The sequence below is a fragment of the Orcinus orca genome, chromosome 20 (assembly GCF_937001465.1).
Source record: "Orcinus orca chromosome 20, mOrcOrc1.1, whole genome shotgun sequence".
NCBI classification, from domain to species: domain Eukaryota; kingdom Metazoa; phylum Chordata; class Mammalia; order Artiodactyla; family Delphinidae; genus Orcinus; species Orcinus orca.
In genome coordinates, this window is record NC_064578.1 from 50,609,258 (window position 1) to 50,630,392 (window position 21,135).

The following is a 21,135-nucleotide window of genomic DNA, read 5'->3' on the forward strand; positions in this document are numbered from 1 at the left end:
ACACTGTGTATCTTTTTTCTGTTTCTTGCTGGACATTCCATGTTAAGCATGTTTGTAAATAGTTAATAAGAGAAACAGATCCATCCTCGGTATCTTGAGGACTCCATTCAATTTGATTAGTAATAGAGCAGGCCTGGTTAGGATCTGTGAGGGCCTTGTGTCGCCTTGTTGTGAGCCTTCTGCCCACCCGTGTGATGATTTTCCTTCCTTCTCCAAACATTGAAGCTCCCCATGGAACAGATACTATCTCAGTGCCTACTATGGGGCAAGCCCTGTGCTAGGCATTAAGTAGATAATAGTGAACAAAACAGATATGGTCTCTGCCCCACGGAGCACCAAAATCTGGTGGAGGAGACAAGTCAGTCCTTGTACAAGTGAATTTACACAGATGACTGTAAAATCACAAATTGAGATTAAGACCCTGAGGGATAGAACAGGGTGCGGAGAATGAAGAGTATAGTTCAGAGCCGAGGCGCTGTGGTCCCCCGAGCTCACTGCTGAGTTAGTGGTGGTTACACAGTCACATGAGGAATCACAGCATGAACAAGTGTGTCAGCTTCTCTAAGGGCCATCCGTGCAGGCTGGATTTAGGGAGATGCGGACAAGCAGTGGCAGTTCTGGAGTAGCGCCATTTACCTGATGCTTACCTGGCACCGTCCGAGGTGCTTTACGTTTATTAGTTCCCTTAATCCTTAAGCCCCTTAATAAGGTCAGTGCTCTTTCGATTCCCATTTCACAGACGAGGCTCAGGGTCGTTGTCACTTGTCCAGGGTCACAGTAAGTAGGAGAATAGGGGATCCAGAGCTGTGCTCCTCGCTGCTGCGCGCTGCTGCCTGCGGATTCCCAGGCTCCCCAGGCCTAGGAAGGGCTTTGCAGAGAGAAGGCGCAGCAGGCCCTGACAGTGTGTGAGCGTGCTGAGGGTGAGAGGTAGGGAGGATCAGCATTTGGGGCCGGGGGACCTGTGAAGATGAGGTGGTTCTGCCCACTGGGGAGGGAGCTTGGCAGGCTGCTTGGCGAAACCACTCCCTTCTACCCCATCATGCTCTCTCAGAGCTCCTTTTCTAGTTCCCACCTTTTGTTATTTCATATGTAGTTTTTGTTTGTCACCCTCACAAAACGCTCTGAGAGGCAGAGCGTGCATTTTGCTCTCCCCTGCCCAGCTCAGGGCCCAGCACAGAGTCAGTGCTCGCTACGTATTCATTGAATGAACAGTTGACTAAATGTGAGACCTAGCGTCTTGCCTGAGCAGATAAGCTACCAGCTAAGAGGATAACTCTATTTTTCATTTTCTTGGAAGTTTATGTCACCCAGGAGTGGATCTGATTTCCAGGCCATTCCCAGAGATAATGAGTCGCCATTAAGTGAGCCACTTTGGGGAGAATGGGTGGGGAGCTCCAGAGAGGTGGGGATGGTGTCTGGCACAGAACAGCTTTAGGCATCAGCCAGGCAATTTTCTATAGATTTGACTTTGTCTCAGTTGAACTGTTTTGGGAAACAGCAATTGGGTTGGAGCTAGTTTGCAACATTGATTTCATTTTTTCCCTATAAAAATACTGGAGTCTTTGGATGGCCTTAGTGATTATGCTAAATATAACCATGCCATTTAAATGCAATAAGAAATGTTTAGAAAGAAATAGAGTGATTAGTAACATTGCTTCCCAAATTCCTGTTATAACACTAATCTGGTATTCTGATTCAGATTAAATTTGAATTTGAGTTAATTTCTTTTTGCAAAAGTAGTAGTTTATTCACACATATGCAGTTTTTCTTCTAATCCATGAAAAGGTGCTTGGTTTCCCCTTTTCAAAGTTTGTCTTCTCTGTTACATGGGCAAGTCCTGAACTATAGCAGAGACCCCAGCCTATCCTCCGTAGCGGTGAATGTCATCCCCCCCGGACTTCTGCAACCTGAGTTAATTAAAAGGTGCAGATGAAGTTAATCAAGTTTGGAACTCTTATTTTGTGCAGTGTTTTAATATGTTTCAATGAGTCATCTTTTTGGCATCCCTGACAGTATTTGATCTTCATGGAATAGTTTCATAATTTGGAAACTGGTGGGGAGGTGCTCTTCAGAAATGCAGAGTCAACAGTGCTATGTGTGTGTCTGGCTATTTGGGAGGGCAGACAGCAGAACAAAGAGGAGAATTTAATAAGCGAGAACTCGTCCAGGGCTAGGGTCAGTTCTGAGGCTGCTGCCCGTATAGAACACTGGGCTTCTTCCCACACCCCCTCCACCCCTGCTAACTGGAGTGCTGACATTAGAAAAAGAGCGCAAAATACAGCCTCTGTTTGCTTTGCTGCAAATAAGTGGCCGGACTGACTGGCCCCCTTCCCGGAGGCCCTGAGCGGTCTTCAGATGTGGTCAGCAAGGTATCTGGATGGTGCCAGGCTGCCGGCCCACGTCCAGGCGGCCTGCACCAGGAACAGGCAAGGGGCCCAGAGAAACAGCGGGGCCAGCTGCTGGCTGCCTCTGCTCCTCCTCTGAGTGCCATCTTATTTCTTTCTGAGATGAAACTGGTCTTACCCTCTGAAGATTGATGGGCAAGGTTTCGTACGGCTTCCACGTCCACTTCTCACCCACTGAACTAGTAACTTAAAAGTAATGGACTAGGGGCTTCCCTGCTGGCACAGTGGTTAAGAATCCTCCTGCCAATGCAGGGGACACAGGTTCGAGCCCTGGTCTGGGAAGATCCCACATGCCACGGAGCAACGAAGCCCGTGTGCCACAACTACTGAGCCTGCGCTCTAGAGCCCGCGAGCCACAACTACTGAGCCCACGTGCTTAGAGATCGTGCTCTGCAACAAGAGAAGCCACCACAATGAGAATCCCGCTCGCCACAACTAGAGAAAGCCTGTGCGTGACAACAAAGACCCAACTCAGCCATAAATAAATAAATAAATAAATAAATTTATTTATTTTAAAAGGACCAGTTAAGAGAGGGCAGGGCCCCGTCAGGAAAATGCATCTCACAGAAATGTTGTTGAATAGGAGTCTTCCTGAGGTGGGGGGCAAAGAGCCAGACCACTTGGAATCCTTGGGCTGCGTTCCTGATGGTCCTGGCTTTCTCCTGGATCAAGAAGCACGGATTCCGAATGCCAGCATTAGCATTTCTGTGCCACTGCTCGTTGGCGGTCCCATTGATGAAGCCGCTCAATCTCTGAACTTGTTTCCTCACCCGTAAAGTAGGAAGAGCATTCGGACCTCCCTCCCTCCCTGGGTATGGCGGATGTAAAAGGTTTAGAATGGTGCCTGGCATAGAGTAGGCACTGCTTGTTTTGCAGTTGTTATAATTGTTTGAGTATGCTTCAAGAGCTGTGTTTCATAACCAAAAGATGAAAAGTTTTGTGGTGAGGGCTGAAAAAATGATCCTCTCTCCTCTGTCCCTTGTGACAGTTGGTGCTTCTGTCCCAGTGACACAGAAATAAGAGGACTGCACAGGAGGCAGCTAGGGCGGGACTCCTGCTGCTGTCCAGCAACCTCATTCCGTTCCCACGTGCTTGCCACTGGGCCTCGGATTGTGCATTACAAGCGGCCTGCCCTTGGCACTGCCTCCCTCATCTGCTCGGGCAACACTGATGCACATTCTGGGTCCATCTTCTCAAGAGTGATTGACAGAATTAGCGCTGACATTCGATACAGTCCGCTCGGAGTATCCTCTTTTGACTGGACTAGCAGATTTCCACGTTCCTTTGTCTTCACCAGACATTGTTGGAAAAGAGGCGTGGTGTAAACAGTGATGACCTGCCACTTCTGCAGTCTTTTCTCCACCCTGTCCCCAAATGCTTGCTTGATTGCATTTGTTTACTCCAAATTGGAATCCCAGTGACACATCTGCAAAGTTGAGCTTAGGTGATGGCAGGTCTGTGTTAGCCAGCATCCAAATTGCCATCGACTTTTGAGCTGTCTGCCAAGTGGTCAGGTAGAATTGAGGGTGGTAGAAGCTGTGTTCTTGAAAACGAGAGGAGAGTAACATTCCCAGACAACAAACAGTATTCAAAACAGGTGTTCTGGAACCTTTTTAAGATAAAGAATAGAAAACCTCTGATGTGCAGTGCCCTATGCTGGGGACATGACAAGCGATCTTCCTCGGACGCCGGCACTGAGAAAAGCATAGCCCAGAAGCAGCTTGCGTCTTCTTTTACCTGGGCCTCCATGTTTTGGGATCTTCTCAGAACACTGTGTAGCCCATTTATGAACTTCTCTCAGGCTTCAGTGGAGCCATCTGTCTTGACCCCTAAATTCCCCATCCTCGCCCGCCATCGCTTTCAGACTGCAGAGACCAAGACTCCCTTGCTCACCATCGGACCTTTGGCACGTAGGTCAGCCTTGCACACTGAATGCTCGCTCGTACTGGTGAATGAATGAATTCCTACTGCTTCTTGGAGGGCGGTTCTCACCGCACTGCTCATCACCAAAACTGTTTGTGAGTCTTAAGAAAACAAAGAGAAGGACAGTGATTCCTTACTCTGGGGCAAGTTCCAAATACTTGCGTTTTTAAAGAGCCTCGCAACAGTTGCCTGAGTTTTCAGGCCACCTTATCTTTTAGGGAAGAGCCCCTTGTACTGAGAGAGAGTGTAACTTGCTGGATAAGTTCACTTTTTCAGTCAGCAAATGCTGATGAAACTTAAATGGAAGCAGTTTGTGAACTGTGAGTGTGAGGGGCTATCCCAGGGCACCCGGGGATCTACCCATCTCTACCTCTGCTCTGAAACAGCCTGTGTGGTGTGGGAGGAGGACTGCCCTAGAGACGAGGCTCCAGGCTGACTGTCCGCCTGCCTTGGGGAGCATGTGGGGAACAAGAATGCCACCCAGCCAGCCTGCAGTGGACATCCAGACAAGGTGTTGTGGCAGTAGAAGGTGCTTGTATTTTGATCGGTCTTCTGCTCCTGCCTGTGTCTTTTCGTTTGCGCTACAATTTCAAGCCTTGTTAGGGTCTTGTTATACCGTACTGCTGATTTGCTGCCATCATCTGAACCTTTCCTCTGGTTCACATCCAAAACAAAACTGTCCGTTTCTGGAGGTTGACATAATGGTTGTACTAAGTAAGGGAGTTTTTGTTTGTAATGATCTGCCTGTCTGATGAGTCTGAGCACTTGGCTGGCCTTTCTGGCTGAAGCAGTTCATCCTTTGAACTGATGCCTAGAATGCATGCCTCCTCCACCTGACCTCTCTTCTGGGTCATAATAGGGCCTTTTCCCTCTGCTGGAAGTTGCCCCTACCCTTCTTCCCAGGCCCACACATACTTCACTCATGTTGCTTCCTCAGGGAACCTTTACTTGACAGCACCCTGTAGAGGATGTCACATCCTCTGTTGTACTGTCATGGCACTCATCACAGTAATTTTAGTCATTTTTGCAATATTTGATTACCTTTCTGACTATATTTGTTGAATAAATGAAAAGTATTACCTTTCACTTGGCCCACATTTATATTTTTATATATGTGTGTGTGTGTATATATTTATTTATTTATTTATTTATTTATTTATTTATTTATTTATTTATTTATTTTTGGCTGCATTGGGTCTTTGTTGTTGCAAGTGGGCTTCCTCTAGTTGCGGCAAGCGGGGGCTACTCTTCGTTGCGGTGCCCGGGCTTCTCATTGTGGTGGCTTCTCTTGTTGCAGAGCAGGGGCTCTAGGCATGTGGCCTTCGGTAGTTCTGTCACGTGGGCTCAGTAGTTGTGTTTCGTGGGCTCTAGAGCGCAGGCTCAGTAGTTGTGGCGCATGGGCTTAGTTGCTCCGCGGCATGTGGGATCTTCCCGGACCAGGGCTTGAACCCATGTCCCCTGTGTTGGCAGGCGGATTCTTAACCACTGAGCCACCAGGGAAGCCCCCACATTTTAATTAATGTACTACTTCCTGTAGAATGAAAAAAAAATGTGTTTAATTATCAATATCTATAAAGATTTATTTATTATGAAAAGGCTTTTTAAAAAATTTATTTTATTGAATGAAGTATAGTTGATTTAAAATGTTGTGTTACATATATATGGAAACTAAAAAAAAAAGAAATGGTTCTGATGAACCTAGGAGCAGGGCAGGAATAAAGACACAGACGTAGAGAATGTACTTGAGGACACGGGAAGGGGGAAGGGTAAGCTGGGACGAAGTGAGAGAGTACCATTGACTTATATACACTACCAAATGTAAAATAGATGGCTAGTGGGAAGCGGCTGTATCCCACAGGGAGATCAGCTCAGTGCTTTGTGACCACCTAGAGGGGTGGGAAAGGGAGGGTGAGAGGGAGGGGACATGGGGATACATGTATACATATAGCTGATTCACTTTGTTACACAGCAGAAACTAACACAACAATGTAAAGCAATTATACTCCAATAAAGATGTTAAAAAAATTTTTAAATAAATGATAGTACCATAATCATTGCTAATTTATGTCAGCCTCAATTCTAATACTTTCCACTAGTCTGTGTTTAGTTGCTGTCTTGATATTGTTTTTGCAGATGGTTTTAGTCTTTAAAAGAGAATTCACCAATAGAGATGTGATGCAAAAAAAAAAAAGTCAATTTCTGCTGTACAGCAAAGTGATTCATTTATACATATATAGACATTCTTTTTCATATTCTTTTCCATTATGGTTTATCACAGGGTATTGAATATAGTTCCCTTGTGCTATACAGTAGGACCTTGTTGTTTATCCATCCTGTATATAAGAGTTGGCATCTATTAATCCCAAACTCCCAATCCTTCCCTCCCCCAAACACCTTGGCAACCACAAGTCTGTTCCCTATGTCTGTGAGTCTGTTTCTATTTCATAGATAAGTTCATTTGTGTCATATTTTAGATTCCACATATAAGTGATATCTTATGGTATTTGTCTTTCTCTTTCTGACTTAACTCAGTATGATAATCTCTAGGTCCATCCATGTTGCTGCAAATGGCTTTATTTCATTTTTTTAGAATAAATAAATTTATTTATTTATTTATGGCTGCATTGGGTCTTCGTTGCTGTGTGCAGGCTTTCTCTAGTTTCGGCGAGCGGGGGCTACTCTTGGTTGCAGAACACGGGCTTCTCATTGTGGTGGCTTCTCTTGTTGTGGAGCACGGGCTCTAGGTGCACGGGCTTCAGTAGTTGTGGTGCGTGGGCTCAGTAGTTGTGGCGCGTGGGCTCAGTAGTTGTGGCACACAGACTTAGTTGCTCCGCAGCATGTGGGATCTTCCGGGACCAGGTCTCGAACCTGTGTCCCCACATCAGCAGGTGGATTCTTAACCACTGCACCACGTATTTCATTCTTTTTATGGCTGAGTAGTATTCCATTGTATATACCACATCTTCTTTATCCATTCATCTGTCGATGGACATTTAGGTTGTTCCCGTGTCTTGGCTATCATGAATGGTGCTGCTGTGACCGTAGGGATGCGTGTATCTTTTTGAATTATAGTTTTGTCTGGATATATGCCTAGGAGTGGGATTGCTGGATCATATGGCAACTCTGTTTTTAGTTTTTTTTTTTTGCGGTACGCAGGCCTCTCACTGTTGCGGCCTCTCCCGTAGCGGAGCATAGGCTCTGGACGCGCAGGCTCAGCGGCCATGGCTCACGGGCCCAGCCGCTCCGCGGCATGTGGGATCTTCCTGGACCGGGACACGAACCTGCGTCCCCTGCATTGGCAGGCGGACTCTCAACCACTGCACCACCAGGGAAGCCCTGTTTTTAGTTTTTTGAGGAAGCCTCACACTGTTCTCCATAATGGCTGCACCAGTTTACATTCCCACCAACAGTGTAGGAGGATTCCCTTTTCTCCACACCCTCTTCAGCATTTGTTATTTGTAGATTTTTTTTTTTTTTTTGCGGTACACGGGCCTCTCACTGCTGTGGCCTCTCCCGTTGCGGAGCACAGGCTCCGGACGCGCAGGCTCAGCGGCCATGGCTCACAGGCCCAGCCGCTCTGCGGCATGTGGGATCTTCCTGGACCGGGGCACGAGCCCATGTCCCCTGCATCGGCAGGTGGACTCTCAACCACTGCGCCACCAGGGAGGCCCTGTAGATTTTCTTTATGATGGCCATTCTGACCTGTGTGAGGTGGTACCTCGTTGTAGTTTTGATTTGCATTTCCCCAATAATTAGCGATGTTCATGAGCCTGTTGTCCATCTGTATGTCTTCTCTGGAGAAATGTCTATTTAGGTCTTCTGCCCATTTTTCGATTGGGTTGTTTGTTTTTTCGTTGTTGAGTTGTATGAGCTGTTAGTATATTTTAGAAATTAAGCCATTTTTGGTCACATTATTTGCAAATATTTTCTCCCAGTCTGTAGGTTGTGAAAAGACTTGCTTTTTAACCTGTCTTCTTCCTTTCCCAGTGCTCCTGAAGTTCCGCACAGATAAAGGAAGAGATCCTAATTCTGATACCTTCGGGGAAGATTCTGAGTTGTTGCTCCAGATTCGAAACGATGTGCTTGACTCCCTGGGTGTTAATCCTGACCTGCTTCCTGAAGACTTTGTCAGGTTGGTCTCAGTACTTATCACAGTTTAGCCTGGACTGATAAATGTCTGTTTTCAGTATTCGCCTTAATTTGGGGAGATGCTTTATTAAGACCGAAAGCCCTGAGTAGAGCCTCCTTTGTCACATTCTGCCACCTCCTGTGGCCCTCTGTCCTTCTGTTGGCATAACAGCAGCATATGAAAAATCGAGGTGACCTTGTATGTGTGCAGGTATAACTGCACGATAAATGGAGTGGTGGGGTCAGAAGAATGGGTTTATCATTTGGTAGATATTGCCCCATTGCCCTCCATTGATGACCTATCAGTTTATACCCTCAGCAGCAAAGGCATCCCTGTTCCCAGTGTCCTCACCCTTAGGTGCTGGGATGCTTTCACCTTAGGCGACCAGTCTTTTGCTCTTATACACAGTCAGGTTTAGGATTTGATTGGATCGGTCCAAAGGGAGACTGGGTCAGGAACCCCTTCCAAGGAGTTCTGGGGTCATCTCATTACTCTCACTCTCTTTCGGTATATTTGGGGGACTCCCTAAACTGCTTTGCTGTGCTCCAGCTTGTAGCAGTAATAATGATGGCTAGAATTTACTGAGCAGCTGTTATAATACCAGGCATTGTGGTAGTTGCTTTCTGTACATGCTCTCTCTTGACAACAGCCCATTTTATAGGAGAAGAAAAGTTAATTTAGAGCTCAGAGAAGTTCAGTGACTAGTCTGAGGTTATACAGCTAATAACAACAGCACCACGTATTGAAGACTTTCTGTGCTTTACCAACACGGCCACGTTTAATTGTTGCAATAATCCTCAAAGTGTGTATTATTATTTTCTTCTCAGTTAAATGAAGAAACTGAGACTCAGAAAGGTAGTCACTTGTCCAAGGTTTTAGTAAGTAGCCAACCAAGATCTCACCACACTGCTAATCGCTGGTAACAGCACAGTACCTTGGCTCCTTTTCAGCAATAAAGTGAATCGGAGTCCCTTCGTTCCCTAGTCCTTTCCTTCTTCACTCGTGGCTGGGATCCTCACTTAGACACTAGCAAACCTCAGCCGATTTAAGATCGGCAGTGGGCTTTGAATCCCCTGCCGGGCCCTCAGCCAGAAAGAGGCAGCTGTCTACAAGGTGCTTTTGTAAATTAGCACTGGGAGGTCGGGGCTGATGACACTGCAGGCTGGGATGGGGTGCCTGTTTCGGGCTAACAGCAGGCACACTTCTCTTAGTGGAGGAGCAAGTGGTGCCTGGCTCTGCCCTTCATGGCAGGAGGCAGGCAGGCTCTGCAGGGCTCCAGATTCAGTAGACGTAGCCAGGCCGCAGGGCCACCGAGCACACCCAGTGCCGCGTGCCGGGCCTGAGCATGCTGCCGAGTGACTGATTTGGGTGTTTAGAGTGATGAACGGCCTGCCTCTGCATCGCCAGCCAGTGGCAGAGGCCCCACTTCCCAGAAGGAGAAAGCCACAGCCTAACTGCTAACAGCCGGACTAGCTGCCGACTAGTTTCCTCTCCAAAGTGTGTCCCCTTACCCCTTTGCAGAAACCACTTTCCCGTGACTACGCCTCGTGTGCTCAGCCGCTCCCTCTCTATTGTCTTTTAAGTAAGAGGTGGTTGACGGCCTCTTGAAGTCCGTCTGTGGCTGGTGGAGATGAGGCTGGTGGAGATGGGATAGGGATGCGGCAAGGAAATGAGCTGCCGTCTGGCAGCTGAGCTACCCTCACAAATTACCCACTGCCAGCTCCGAGCAGGGTGTGCTTACTTGAATAGGGAAAGCTGTGCCCAAGTCTCCATTTCCCTCATCTGTCTGTGAGCTGCTTGTCCTGTCCCTTCATGTTAGGTTATTTATTCTCTTTTCAGAGAGCTTTATTGCTTTTCTGATTATGAAAGTAACAGATGCCCATTGCCAGCAAATATAAAAGGGAAGAAAAGGATCATCCCTAGTCCTCCCAGTGAGAAGTGGCCACTGCTAACTTGGGGTTTCATTTGGGGGTTTAGCCTCACAGACATCGGTATGTGTATTTATTCAGGTTTTTTCTCTTTTTAAATATCAAGATTGTACTTTTCATGTGATAGCCTTCTTTTTCCAGCATATCATGGACTTGTTTGTGTCACAAATACAGATCCATAACTTCACTTGTGCTGCATAATGTTTCATTGTCTGCCATATGGTTATTTATTTAGCCATTACCTTATTGGTGGGTGTGTGAGTTATTTATAGTTTTTCACTATTATAAACACTTATGATGAACATTCATAATTTGTACGTGTAATATAACTTTTACTGTTTTAAAAAAATTTTTTTATTGTGGTGAAATACAACATAAATTATGCCATTTTAACCATTCGTAAATGGACAGGTCAGTGGCATTAAGTACATTCACATTGTTGTGCACCTGTCACTATTATCCATCTCCAGTACTTTTTCATCATCCCAAACTGAAACTCTGTCCCTGTCAAATACTAACTTCCCATTGTGCTGCCCCAGCCCCTGGTAACCTCTATTTTACTTTCTGTCTCTATGAATTTGATTGTTCTACGTATCTTGTATAAGTGGAATTATACAATATTTGTCCTTTTGTGAACTTACTGGTTTTCAAGTTTCAGAGATAATATACATATATTATGGAAAAATCAGATAGTGTAGAATAAATTCAAAGATGAAAATGAGGAGGCGTGGAGGCACAGACTGTTGGGTATGAGACAGGCTCAAGGATGTATTGTACAACACGGGGAATATAGCCAGTATTTATTTATTTTTTTGGGGCTGCACCATGTATAGCTAATATTTTGTAATAACTGAATGGAAAGTAACCTTTAAAAATTTTATGAAAGTTATAAAAAACAATTTAAAAAGAGGAAAATGAAAATTACTCATAATTCCATTAACCAGAGAAAATCACTGAATTTGTTATTATATTTTCTATCAGAGAATATGTAAAATCAAAAAAAATCCTTTGTAGATTAAAAAAACATATTCATTGTTAGTAAGCATGATGGGAAAAGGTACAACCTTTTAAGGAGGCAGTTTGGAAATAAGTATCGAGAGTCATTTAAGTGTTCCCTCTTTAGCCCAGTAATTCTGCTCCTTGATAATGAGAATATACCCGAAAGAAATAATGTGAGCAAATACTTATGTACCGAAGATATTCATTATCATATTTATAAGAAAGAGAAATTGGAAAGGCATTAGAGAGTTAATATTACAGAGCAAATGCAAGTACACAGATTAAAATGATATGAAAAATGTCAAGCATACAGAAAAACGGAAAGAATAGTGAACAGTAGTAAACATCTATATACCACTCAGTTAGATTCAGTTGTTAATATTTTGCTTTTTTATTTTGGGGAGGGGGCAGAATGATGACATGATGCTTAAGAACGCATCAGAGTTCATCTGTTGCATTTGGTTCTGTGCTGCTTTTAATCTGGGAGTTGGCAAACTGTGGCTTGCCACCTGCTTTTGTAAATAAAGTTTTATTCCACACCTACTCATTTGTGTATTATTTGTGACAGCTTTTGTAGAGTTTTTACAAAGAGTTTAAACAGAGACCATATGGCCTATAAAGCCAAAAAATTATTTGGCTTTAAAGCAGAATGTTAATGTCTGGTTCTTTACAAAGAAGGTTTTCCAACTCCTGATCTAGAACAGTTTACCGCCTTTTTTTTTTTTTTTTTTTTTTAGGAGTCCAGGCCAGTTATATTGTAGAATATCCCATATTCTGAACTTGTCTGATTATGTCTTGAGATGATGCTTGTTTTTTTCTTGTTTAGTTTTTATTATTTAGACTTATACAGTGAAATTTGTTCTTGTTTCCTCATGGTGTTTTGGTTTTATTTTTTAAATTTACATACAGTCAAATTTATTCTTTTTTGTTATGCAGTTCTGTGAGTTATTTGTTTTAAAGTTCCATAAAATTTTATGAAGACACAGAGTTGTGTAACTACCACTACAAACAAGATACAGAAAAGTTTTGTCACACACACACACACACACACACACACACACACACACACACACACCCCGCCAAATTCCCTCATGCTGCCTTGGAGTAATCAGTCCCTTCCCTACCTGCAACCACTGACCTGTTCTCTATCCCTGTAGTTCTGCCTTTTTCAATAATGTAATATAAATGGAATCATACAGCATGTGTATTCTTTTCAAGTCTGGCTTCTTTCCCTTAGCCTAATACCTTTGAGATTCATCCACGTTGTACGAGTCGATAGCTCATTTCTTCTTATTGCGAGTAGTAGTCCATTGTATGGATGTACCACAGTTGATGCACCAGATGAAGGACATTTGGGTTGTCCCCAGTTTTTGGCAATTATGAGTAAAGCCACTATAAACATTCATGTGTTTTTGTGTGAACATAAGTTTTCATTTCTCTTGGATATGTATACCAAAGGGTGGAATTGATGGCTCATATGGTAACTGTTTAACAATTTGAACTCTCTTTCACAGTGGGCACACCACTTTACTATCCCACCAGCACTTTATCCAGGTTCCAGTTTCTCCACATCCTTGCCGACAAGTGTTATTGTCTGTCTGTTTCAGTGTTAGTGGGTAATAAGTTGCATCTCACTGTGGTTTTGATTTGCATTTCCCTAATGACTAATGATGTAGAGCATCTTTTCATGTGCCTACTGGCCGTTTGTGTATGTTTTTAGAGAAATGTCTATTTAGATCATTTGCCCATTCTTAAATTGGGTTATCTTTTTATTGTTAAATTGTAAGGGGTCCCTGGATACAAGTCCTTTTGTCAGATACATGATTTGTAAAAATTTTCTCCCATTCTGTGGGTTGTCTGTTCACTTTCCTGATAGTATCCTTTGAAGTAGAAATGTTTAACTTTTAAGAAATATAATTTATCTTTTTTCCCCCCATTTTTACATGTATGTTCCCGTCTGAAGAGTTTTACAGTTTTAGCTTTTGCATTTAGGTCTGTGATCCATTTTTGAATTAACCTTTGTACATGATGTGAAGTAGGGGTCCACATTAATTCTTTTGCCTTTAGAGACCCAGTTGTCCCAGTAACATTTGGAGAGTATTGCCATCTTAACAATATTAAGTCTTCTGATCCATGAACCTGGGGATATCTTTCCATTTATTTAAGTCTTTTATTTCTTTCAACAATGTTTTATAGTCTTCAGAGTATAAGTTTTACACATTTATTGTTAAATTTATTCTGAAATATTTTATTCTGTTGGATGCTATTGTAAATCAAATTCTTAATTTCATTTTAAGGATGTTCATTGCTCATATATAGAAATAGATTGATTTTTGTATGTTAATCTTGTCTTCTGCAGCCTTGCTGAATTTAATAGTTCAAATAATTTTTCTGTGGTTTCCTTAGAACTTTCTGTATACCAGATCATGTCATCTATGAATATATATATTACTTCTTCTTTCCAGTCTGGATGCCCCTTATTTCTTTTTCCTTCCTTCCTTAAATGCCCTGGCTAGAATCTCCAGCACAATGTTGAATAGAAGTGGTGATAGCAGACATCCTTGTTTTGTTCCTGATCTTTCAGTCTTTTGCCATTAAGTAAGATGTTAGCTGTGGATTTTTCGTAGATGCCCTTTATCAGTTTAAAGAAATCTCCTTCTCTTCCCAGTTTGTTGAGTGTTTTTATCTTGAAGAGGTGCTGGATTTTGTCTCATGCTTTTTCTGTGTCTGTTGAAGTGATCATGTGTCTATATGTTGCTGGTTTGGTTTGCTAGCATTTTGTTAAGATGATTTTAAAAAAGCAGAATGTTAAATTTGTATAGTACGATCACATAGAATGTAGGTGAATTTTTTTTTTCTTTTCTTTTTTCGGTACGTGGGCCTCTCACTGCTGTGGCCTCTCCCGTTGCGGAGCACAGGCTCCGGACGCGCAGGCCCAGCGGCCACGGCCCACAGGCCCAGCCGCTCCGCGGCATGTGGGATCTTCCCGGACCGGGGCATGAACCCGTGTCCCCTGCATCAGCAGGCAGACTCTCAACCACTGCGCCACCAGGGAAGCCCTGTGAGCTTTTTTTTAAAGGAAAGATATTCCCACATTTGACTGTCTTTGAGTAGTAGAATTATGGTGACTAGTTTCGCGTTGGCATAGTTCTCTGTGTATTTTATAGTTCTGCAGTGGACCTTGGTACGCGGGAGGAAGAGCTGCCTCTGTGGATGGACAGATGGGAGTGCTGGGCCCGGCCAGGGGGTGAGGAGATGGGCATCCCCAAGCACAGTTGATGTGAGCTGAATGGGTATAGCCTTTCTGGAGGGCATTTTGGCACAATGTGTCAGGACTCAACAATTCTGTATTTTGGAATTTGCCATAAGGAATTGTTTGGACACCACTGCCAAGATGTATGGTCACAATGTTGAACCGCTTAAATATCCATCCGTAGGTTACAGGGCACAATGAGTAACAGCTGCTATGACTTGGGTTTTAAATTATATATGTTTAGATATGTGCCCTTTTAAAAATGTCTAGAAGGGTGTGTACCAAACCAAGAAGACGGGAGGTGGTCTCCTCGTGGTAGGGTTCCGTAGGGAAGCTTTCCTCTTAACTTGCCTGCACCTCAATTTGCTCATTTAAAAAACCCCTTTGTGTTCAGGGATGGAAACTGGCGAGGCATGCTTCCTCTGGGGAGGTGGGGGGAGAAGGCGTTCGGCTGTCCAGGATGGGTAATTGGGGCAGGTGACAATATTAGCTAAAATTTCTCCTCTGGATATCCATCCTGGCCCAGAAGGGTGGGTAGCTACGTGGGTAGTGAAGGCTCTTTTCTGCTCCCGTGCTTTAATCTCAGGCCCCAACTTTCCTGTGCCTCCTGCATGTTAACACAGGCCTGCTCCTGACATCTGTCTGGGAAGAGCATATAGAACCCACTGCCCATGTGGGTCAGGAGAGAATTGCGAGAATGTGACCAGGGCACTGAAACATCTGATATTTGTAGGGCTTTATTTTTAGGACGCACAGATATAGCCTTTCCTTTAACTTTAAAAAAGAAAAAAAAAAAAGTTGTGAAACAATTCTTGCCTGCCAAGGTTCAGAGGTCCTTCCCAGCCACCTACTAACCTGGATCAGATTTAATTTTCACGCCTAGTTGCCAGCATTCGCATTGCTGTCTGAATTGACTCCTCCCGGTAGGAGATGTTTTCATTCAGGTGAACCTACTACTGACCTTTTCCAGATGTCCTTACCAGCCTCCCTGTCTCAGTGCGCCATTTCATTTGTCTTCTCTTTTAGGTACTGCTTCTCTGAGATGGCCCCAGTGTGTGCAGTGGTTGGAGGGATCCTGGCCCAGGAAATTGTGAAGGTAAAAAGTCACTGTGGCATAGAAAATCGCTGACCCTCCACACCATGACCTTGGATGTGCCAACAGAGAGAACCCAGGACTGTCTTAGAGAGCTGCCTGGTTTCTCTGACTCCACTCACCCTGTCTCCTGCCCTCCCCATTCTCTTCCTTCCTTCCTTCCTTTTTCCACCCCGTCCTCTTCTCTCCAGCCCATCTAGGTGGGCCTGCGGCAAATGATCTTTGAGTGCCTGCCTACTCAGAGCTGGACAAAGAGCCCGTGAGGTGCTGCCCACCGTCCCCTGACTATACCAGCCAGTCATCTGGCACTTATGATATTTGTCAGGTATTCTGCCTTTGCAGCTCTATGAAATGGGCACTGTCCTGACCCCCATTTAAGGGGTGACACCGAGGCCCAGAGAAGGGATTCCACGACCCGTGCTTCTCCACCTCTGCCTCACGGTTTCCCTCCACACATGGCCATGGCGTCAAAGCACCCTCTTGTTACTGCACACACCATAGGCGTGTATAGAGCAGGGGCAGATCAGTACCAGTGGAGCCTGTGCAGTGTGCCAGGAGCCCCACAAGGCTCTATCCAGTGTGACCTGTGCCCACATTAGGCAGGTGTCGTTGTCCCTCTCAGAAGGGAAGCATTTCATGTAGGGTCATGGGGTAACCAAGTAACTAGCACAGCCTTTTGAGTCTCTTCTGGAACGTTTGAGTTGCCAGAACTATAGCATACCCCCAAATGTATTTTACTTTCTTTGGGGACTTTTGATCTTTGCCCAAAGATATTGAATTTGCCTTTTGCAGGTTCTTAACTGCTTTAGTGGACTTGCAGTGATGGGGTGTCCTTTTCTTTCATGGAGCAGAGTCGTGCCTGGTCAAATAATTCTCCACGTCCATTTACATGTCAGGTTTGAGCTTAGGAGGACGATTTGGAGACCAGCTGTCACTACTTTGTCCTGCTCTGGAAACATTTGACTCAATTTGATGGTCCCACCATCCTCTCAAGGCCTTTTTTTTCTCTCTTCTTTCCTGATCCTTCTCTGTGGATCAGTTGTTTCCCTAAATCTAACTTTCTAAGTCATAGGCAGTAGGGGTGAGCACCGAGGAGGTACAGTGGAGAAGAGGAGAAGCATGGGATGCTGTGCCTGCTTTCTCGCTCATGCCTTCTGCTTAACCCAGACTGATAAAAAAGTTCAGCTGTGTCCCCAGTCTGAGAAGTTAGCTGCCCAGAGGACTGTGTTGAGAAGGATTCTGAGGCTGCCTATAGAGAGTCTTGGCAGGAAAGAGTACAGTGAAAAATAAGGGGGGGAATGGGAACATAATATATTTTTTGTAGCCTACAGTGACGACAACAATAGTAGATATTCATTGAAAGCTCATACGTACCTACTGCACAGAGACCATGTTCCCTACATGGATAGACTCATTTGATCCTTACAACAACCCAAGAGGTAGGAGCTGGTGATCCCTCCTGTATGAAGAAGGCACTGAGGTGCAGAGAAGCGGCAGAGCCAGGACTCGAGCCCCTGCCATCTGGTTTCTGAGCCTGTGCTCTGCCATCAGGCCTCAGGTGCCCTCCCTAAACGCCCTCCCGTCCGGCAGGGCTCTGTGTGGACCCGGGGCCACCATCCTTGCACCCTTAGCCTCACCTCCATACCTCCCATTGAGAAGCTGCTCCCTGAGTTTTTCATGTGGGATGGAGATGTGGGTCAGGCAGGTGGCCCTGACCCCACTGTGTGCAGGGGCTTCTCTGCATCCCAGTCCTAACCTCTAGTGCAGCCCCCTCCTTCCTGCCTGCAGGGGACAGCTGTTGCCCAGCATCTTGTTTCTGTTTATCCCAGATAGCCAGAGTACTCTGCATTCTTGGTTGCTGGGTGTGTTTGGAATCTCCTCCTACCCCCGTCTTGTTTGGGAAGCACTTTACCTTTTGCCCCATGTTCACCCCATGCCCTGCTGTCTTGTCCCCACCACTCCCCCTTACTTAACACCGTTTCAGCTTCGGCCAGCTGGTGGTAAAGGCCTGCAATCTGAGGGCCGTGGACCTCCCCCTTTTCCCTGGTGGGACCATCTGACCACCCGTAAAAAGCAAACATCGGAAGATGGGGGGGCAAATGTATAAGTCTGTTCCCTTGGAATCATCTTTGTTTCCCTCCTTCCTTGCATCATTCCAGACACCACATGTTCTATCCATGTCCTCTGTCATGTCCCGCTTCCTTGGGTTTAATCATCCTTCTTTTCTCTCCCCACTGTCCGCGGTCGGTCTCCCCACCTAGAGTACTAGAGGTGAGAGTGACAGCAGCAGCCTATCAGGCTCCACGTGGAAACGCCTTGTAGCACCTCCTGGAACTCGGGTTCTTGGGCCTAAGATCCACCTGTGGGCTCTTGGGCCCTTCCCCCTGGCTGAGTGCTTGGGGCCTCAGCTATTGGGAAAGGACCTCTGGCCCCCGTTAGTCATAGCAGCTCCCAGTTATTGAGAATTTACTACATGCCCGACACGTTACAAGCTTGATCGCATTTCCTACTCACCAGGGGCCCTAGCAGGCAGGGGCCATTTATTTGCCATTTCATATGCCAGCCCAGAGAAGCAAACCTCTGATCCAAGCCCCAGGCAGGGAGGGACTTCAGAATCCTTAATATCTAGCACAATACCTGACACAGAGTAGATGCTCAATACATTGTCCTCAGAAGAATGGTTATTTCCGGAATAACCACTTGGAATAGGTATAATTGTTTCCATTTTACAGATGAGAAAGTGGATTGGGATTGGCACTCAGTCCAAGGAGGAGAGGTTCGGGACGTTTAGAGCACACTCCCGACCTTGTAAAGGAGGTCCTGCCTTAGGGACGACAGCATGGTGCTCCCGGAAACCTTGAAACCCGCCTAGCAATCTGCATAGGTGATGTCTTCCTCTTTAAACAGTAACCCTTCTTGTGTTGAAAATGTCCACTATCACCTATGGACCTTTCCCAGTACACAGAGGTACATGCATGATTCAGCATGTAATTTCAGGGACTCTTAACTGCATCTCTAACAGTGCTGTGAACTTCTGTTAACCCCACGAGATAATCATCATTTTCATGGCTGACTGGCATGTCCCAGGCCCTCTGGACCCCAGCCCTGTCCTGTCCTGTGGAGGGCAGGCAGCACTGCCTTCTCGTGGAAGCACCGCTTCTGCATCAGTGAGTGTCCCCCTAGGTGACGGAGGCTGCAGCCTCAGACATGTTGGAATGAATCAGTGCCTTTCTCAGTTGAATAGTCATAAATAATTATTACTGCCGTTAGCCAAGTGGTGCTTCTCCATGTTAGGCATTGTTTTAGATATTTGAGGTACAGCATCTTTTTTAATCCCTAGGATAAAACATTTGTTATTTTCATTTTACATGGGGAAAGTAAAGGTCAGAGAGGCTAAATGATCTGCTCAAGGACACACAGCTGGTAAGGGACAGAGCAAAGGGACATGACAATTACAATCAGAAATGTTTCCCAACATAACCAGATAGCCCCTGGGGAGCAAAATCAACGTCTCTTGCGAACCACTGCCCATGTTGCTTTTAGAAGATTTCAGTTTGGGGGTTTATTCTCTTTTCTCCATTTTATCCCTTTTAAAGCACTTGAGCTGAACCCTCTTCTTGTTTTGCTCCCCAGGCCCTGTCTCAAAGGGACCCTCCTCACAACAACTTCTTCTTCTTTGATGGCATGAAGGGGAACGGGATTGTGGAGTGCCTTGGCCCCAAGTGAACCCAAGACTTGGCAGCCCTGGTGATGCTGCCCTGCGGCATGCCCACATGTGACCCCTGTCCCCTTCCCCCGTGAAGGCCCTCTCCAGGCGAGGGAAAAGTGAAGTCATCGAACCAATACAAACCATTTCCTGTGAGCAGTGAGGTCATACAGATGTGCTGCTTCTAAGCACCAGTGGCTGCTAAGCAAGGGGCGTAGGTCCTGGCTGTCGCCGTTCCCGTCCCAGGCCTGCGCGGCCAGCACCGGACAGCCCCCTCTGACTCCTCGTCGCGGCGTCACCAGTCCCCCCGGCCAGGAACCAGCACGCCTTGTTGCTTAGAAGCCTCTTGCCATCTTCTTGGCCTTAGTCCCCGCCTGATGTCACACAGAGAGGAGCATGACTTCAGGTGGGGAGTAAGGCCTAGGACTGATGAAACACTAGTGGAACCACAGTTCCAAATGCAGACAGGTGCCCTAAGAGAGGAAAAAACATGGCAGGCGGAATGTATTTCCTCCAAAGTTTGAGACTCTGAAAAACAACAGGTGGCATCTGGTGTGCTATTCTTGAGTTTTAGTTGAGGATTAGTTGAGTTCCAGCCTGGATTTTGGACGAGAGGAAATATCACCAAGTCCTCTTGGGTATGAGGGTGAGACCTTGCAAATGGAATATTAGCGGGAAAGCTCGTTTTAAAAAGGCAGATTCCCTGGTCCCACCCCCTGGGGATTCTGACTCCTTGGCCGTGAGCTGGGACAGAGGAGCCTGCCCTTCCCACGGAGCCCCACTCCGACACCGTGCTGACCCTCGCTCTGGAGGCTGTCGCATGTTAAGGGCTGTATCGGCCCTTCATTTACCCCCCTGAATTGCAGCTGTTCATGTTTTTTTTATATTTTCTATATTTCCTTGGTTCTTTAAAAAGGAATGATTGAAATAAAGTTATTTGCTTTAGGATTTGCTTGTTTTTCTTCCACATTAGAAACTTCTTCCTCTGACAGGGAGCGATCCTATCAATTGCCTAAACCTGAAGAAATGTCCCTGGATGCTTTAACATGACACAAAGATCCTCCCCTCCGTCACTATTCCTGGGCAATGCAGCAAGAGTTATTCTAGCATGCAGAAGCTTCTGATTCTTATTGTCTGTTGAATAATTCAGTTAAGTAGTGGCTGTTCTCAGGGATAGCACTTGTAATAATAGTGGAAAAGGAGTAAAAGTGAGTGATAGTTAAGAATCTGCCTGCCAATGCAGGGGATAGGGGTTCGAGCCCTGGTCCGCTAAGATCCCATGTGCTTCGGAGCAACTAAGCCTGTGTGCCACAACTACTGAGTCCACGCGCCGCAACTACTGAGCCCACGTGCTGCAACTAGCGAAGCCCCTGCACTCTAGAGCCCGTGCTCCGCAAGAAGAGAAGCCACCACAATGAGAAGCCCACGCACCGCGGCAAAGAGTAGCCCCCGCTCACTGCGACTGGAGAAAGCCCGCGCGCAGCAGCGAGGACCCAACGCAGCCAAAAGTAAATAATATAAATTTAATTTAAAAAAAAGTGAGCGATGGTCTCATAACGGTTAAGTGACATTAAATAAAATGCCCCAAGTCGCACAGCTGGACGGGTCAGAGCAGTCGTTGGAGCGCCAGGTTTGTCTTGACTCAGCAGCATGTTCCAAGTCTCCTTACCCTCACTTGGCTTTTCCACGATGTAAATCC

At 45.7% G+C, this 21,135-nt stretch overlaps 1 protein-coding gene across 1 annotated transcript in view; it reads left to right on the forward strand.

The window, feature by feature from the left end:
- SAE1 (SUMO1 activating enzyme subunit 1) overlaps positions 1 to 20,384 on the forward strand; it is a 79,400-nt gene extending 59,016 nt beyond the window's left edge. Inside the window, exons 7-9 of the mRNA XM_004271119.4 lie at positions 8,316 to 8,460; positions 15,664 to 15,733; positions 19,364 to 20,384. Of these exons, the coding sequence (XP_004271167.1) occupies positions 8,316 to 8,460; positions 15,664 to 15,733; positions 19,364 to 19,456 (308 nt within the window). The 3' untranslated portion in view covers positions 19,457 to 20,384. The remainder of the gene's footprint in view (positions 1 to 8,315; positions 8,461 to 15,663; positions 15,734 to 19,363) is intronic.
- The last annotated feature ends 751 nt before the right edge of the window (positions 20,385 to 21,135 follow it).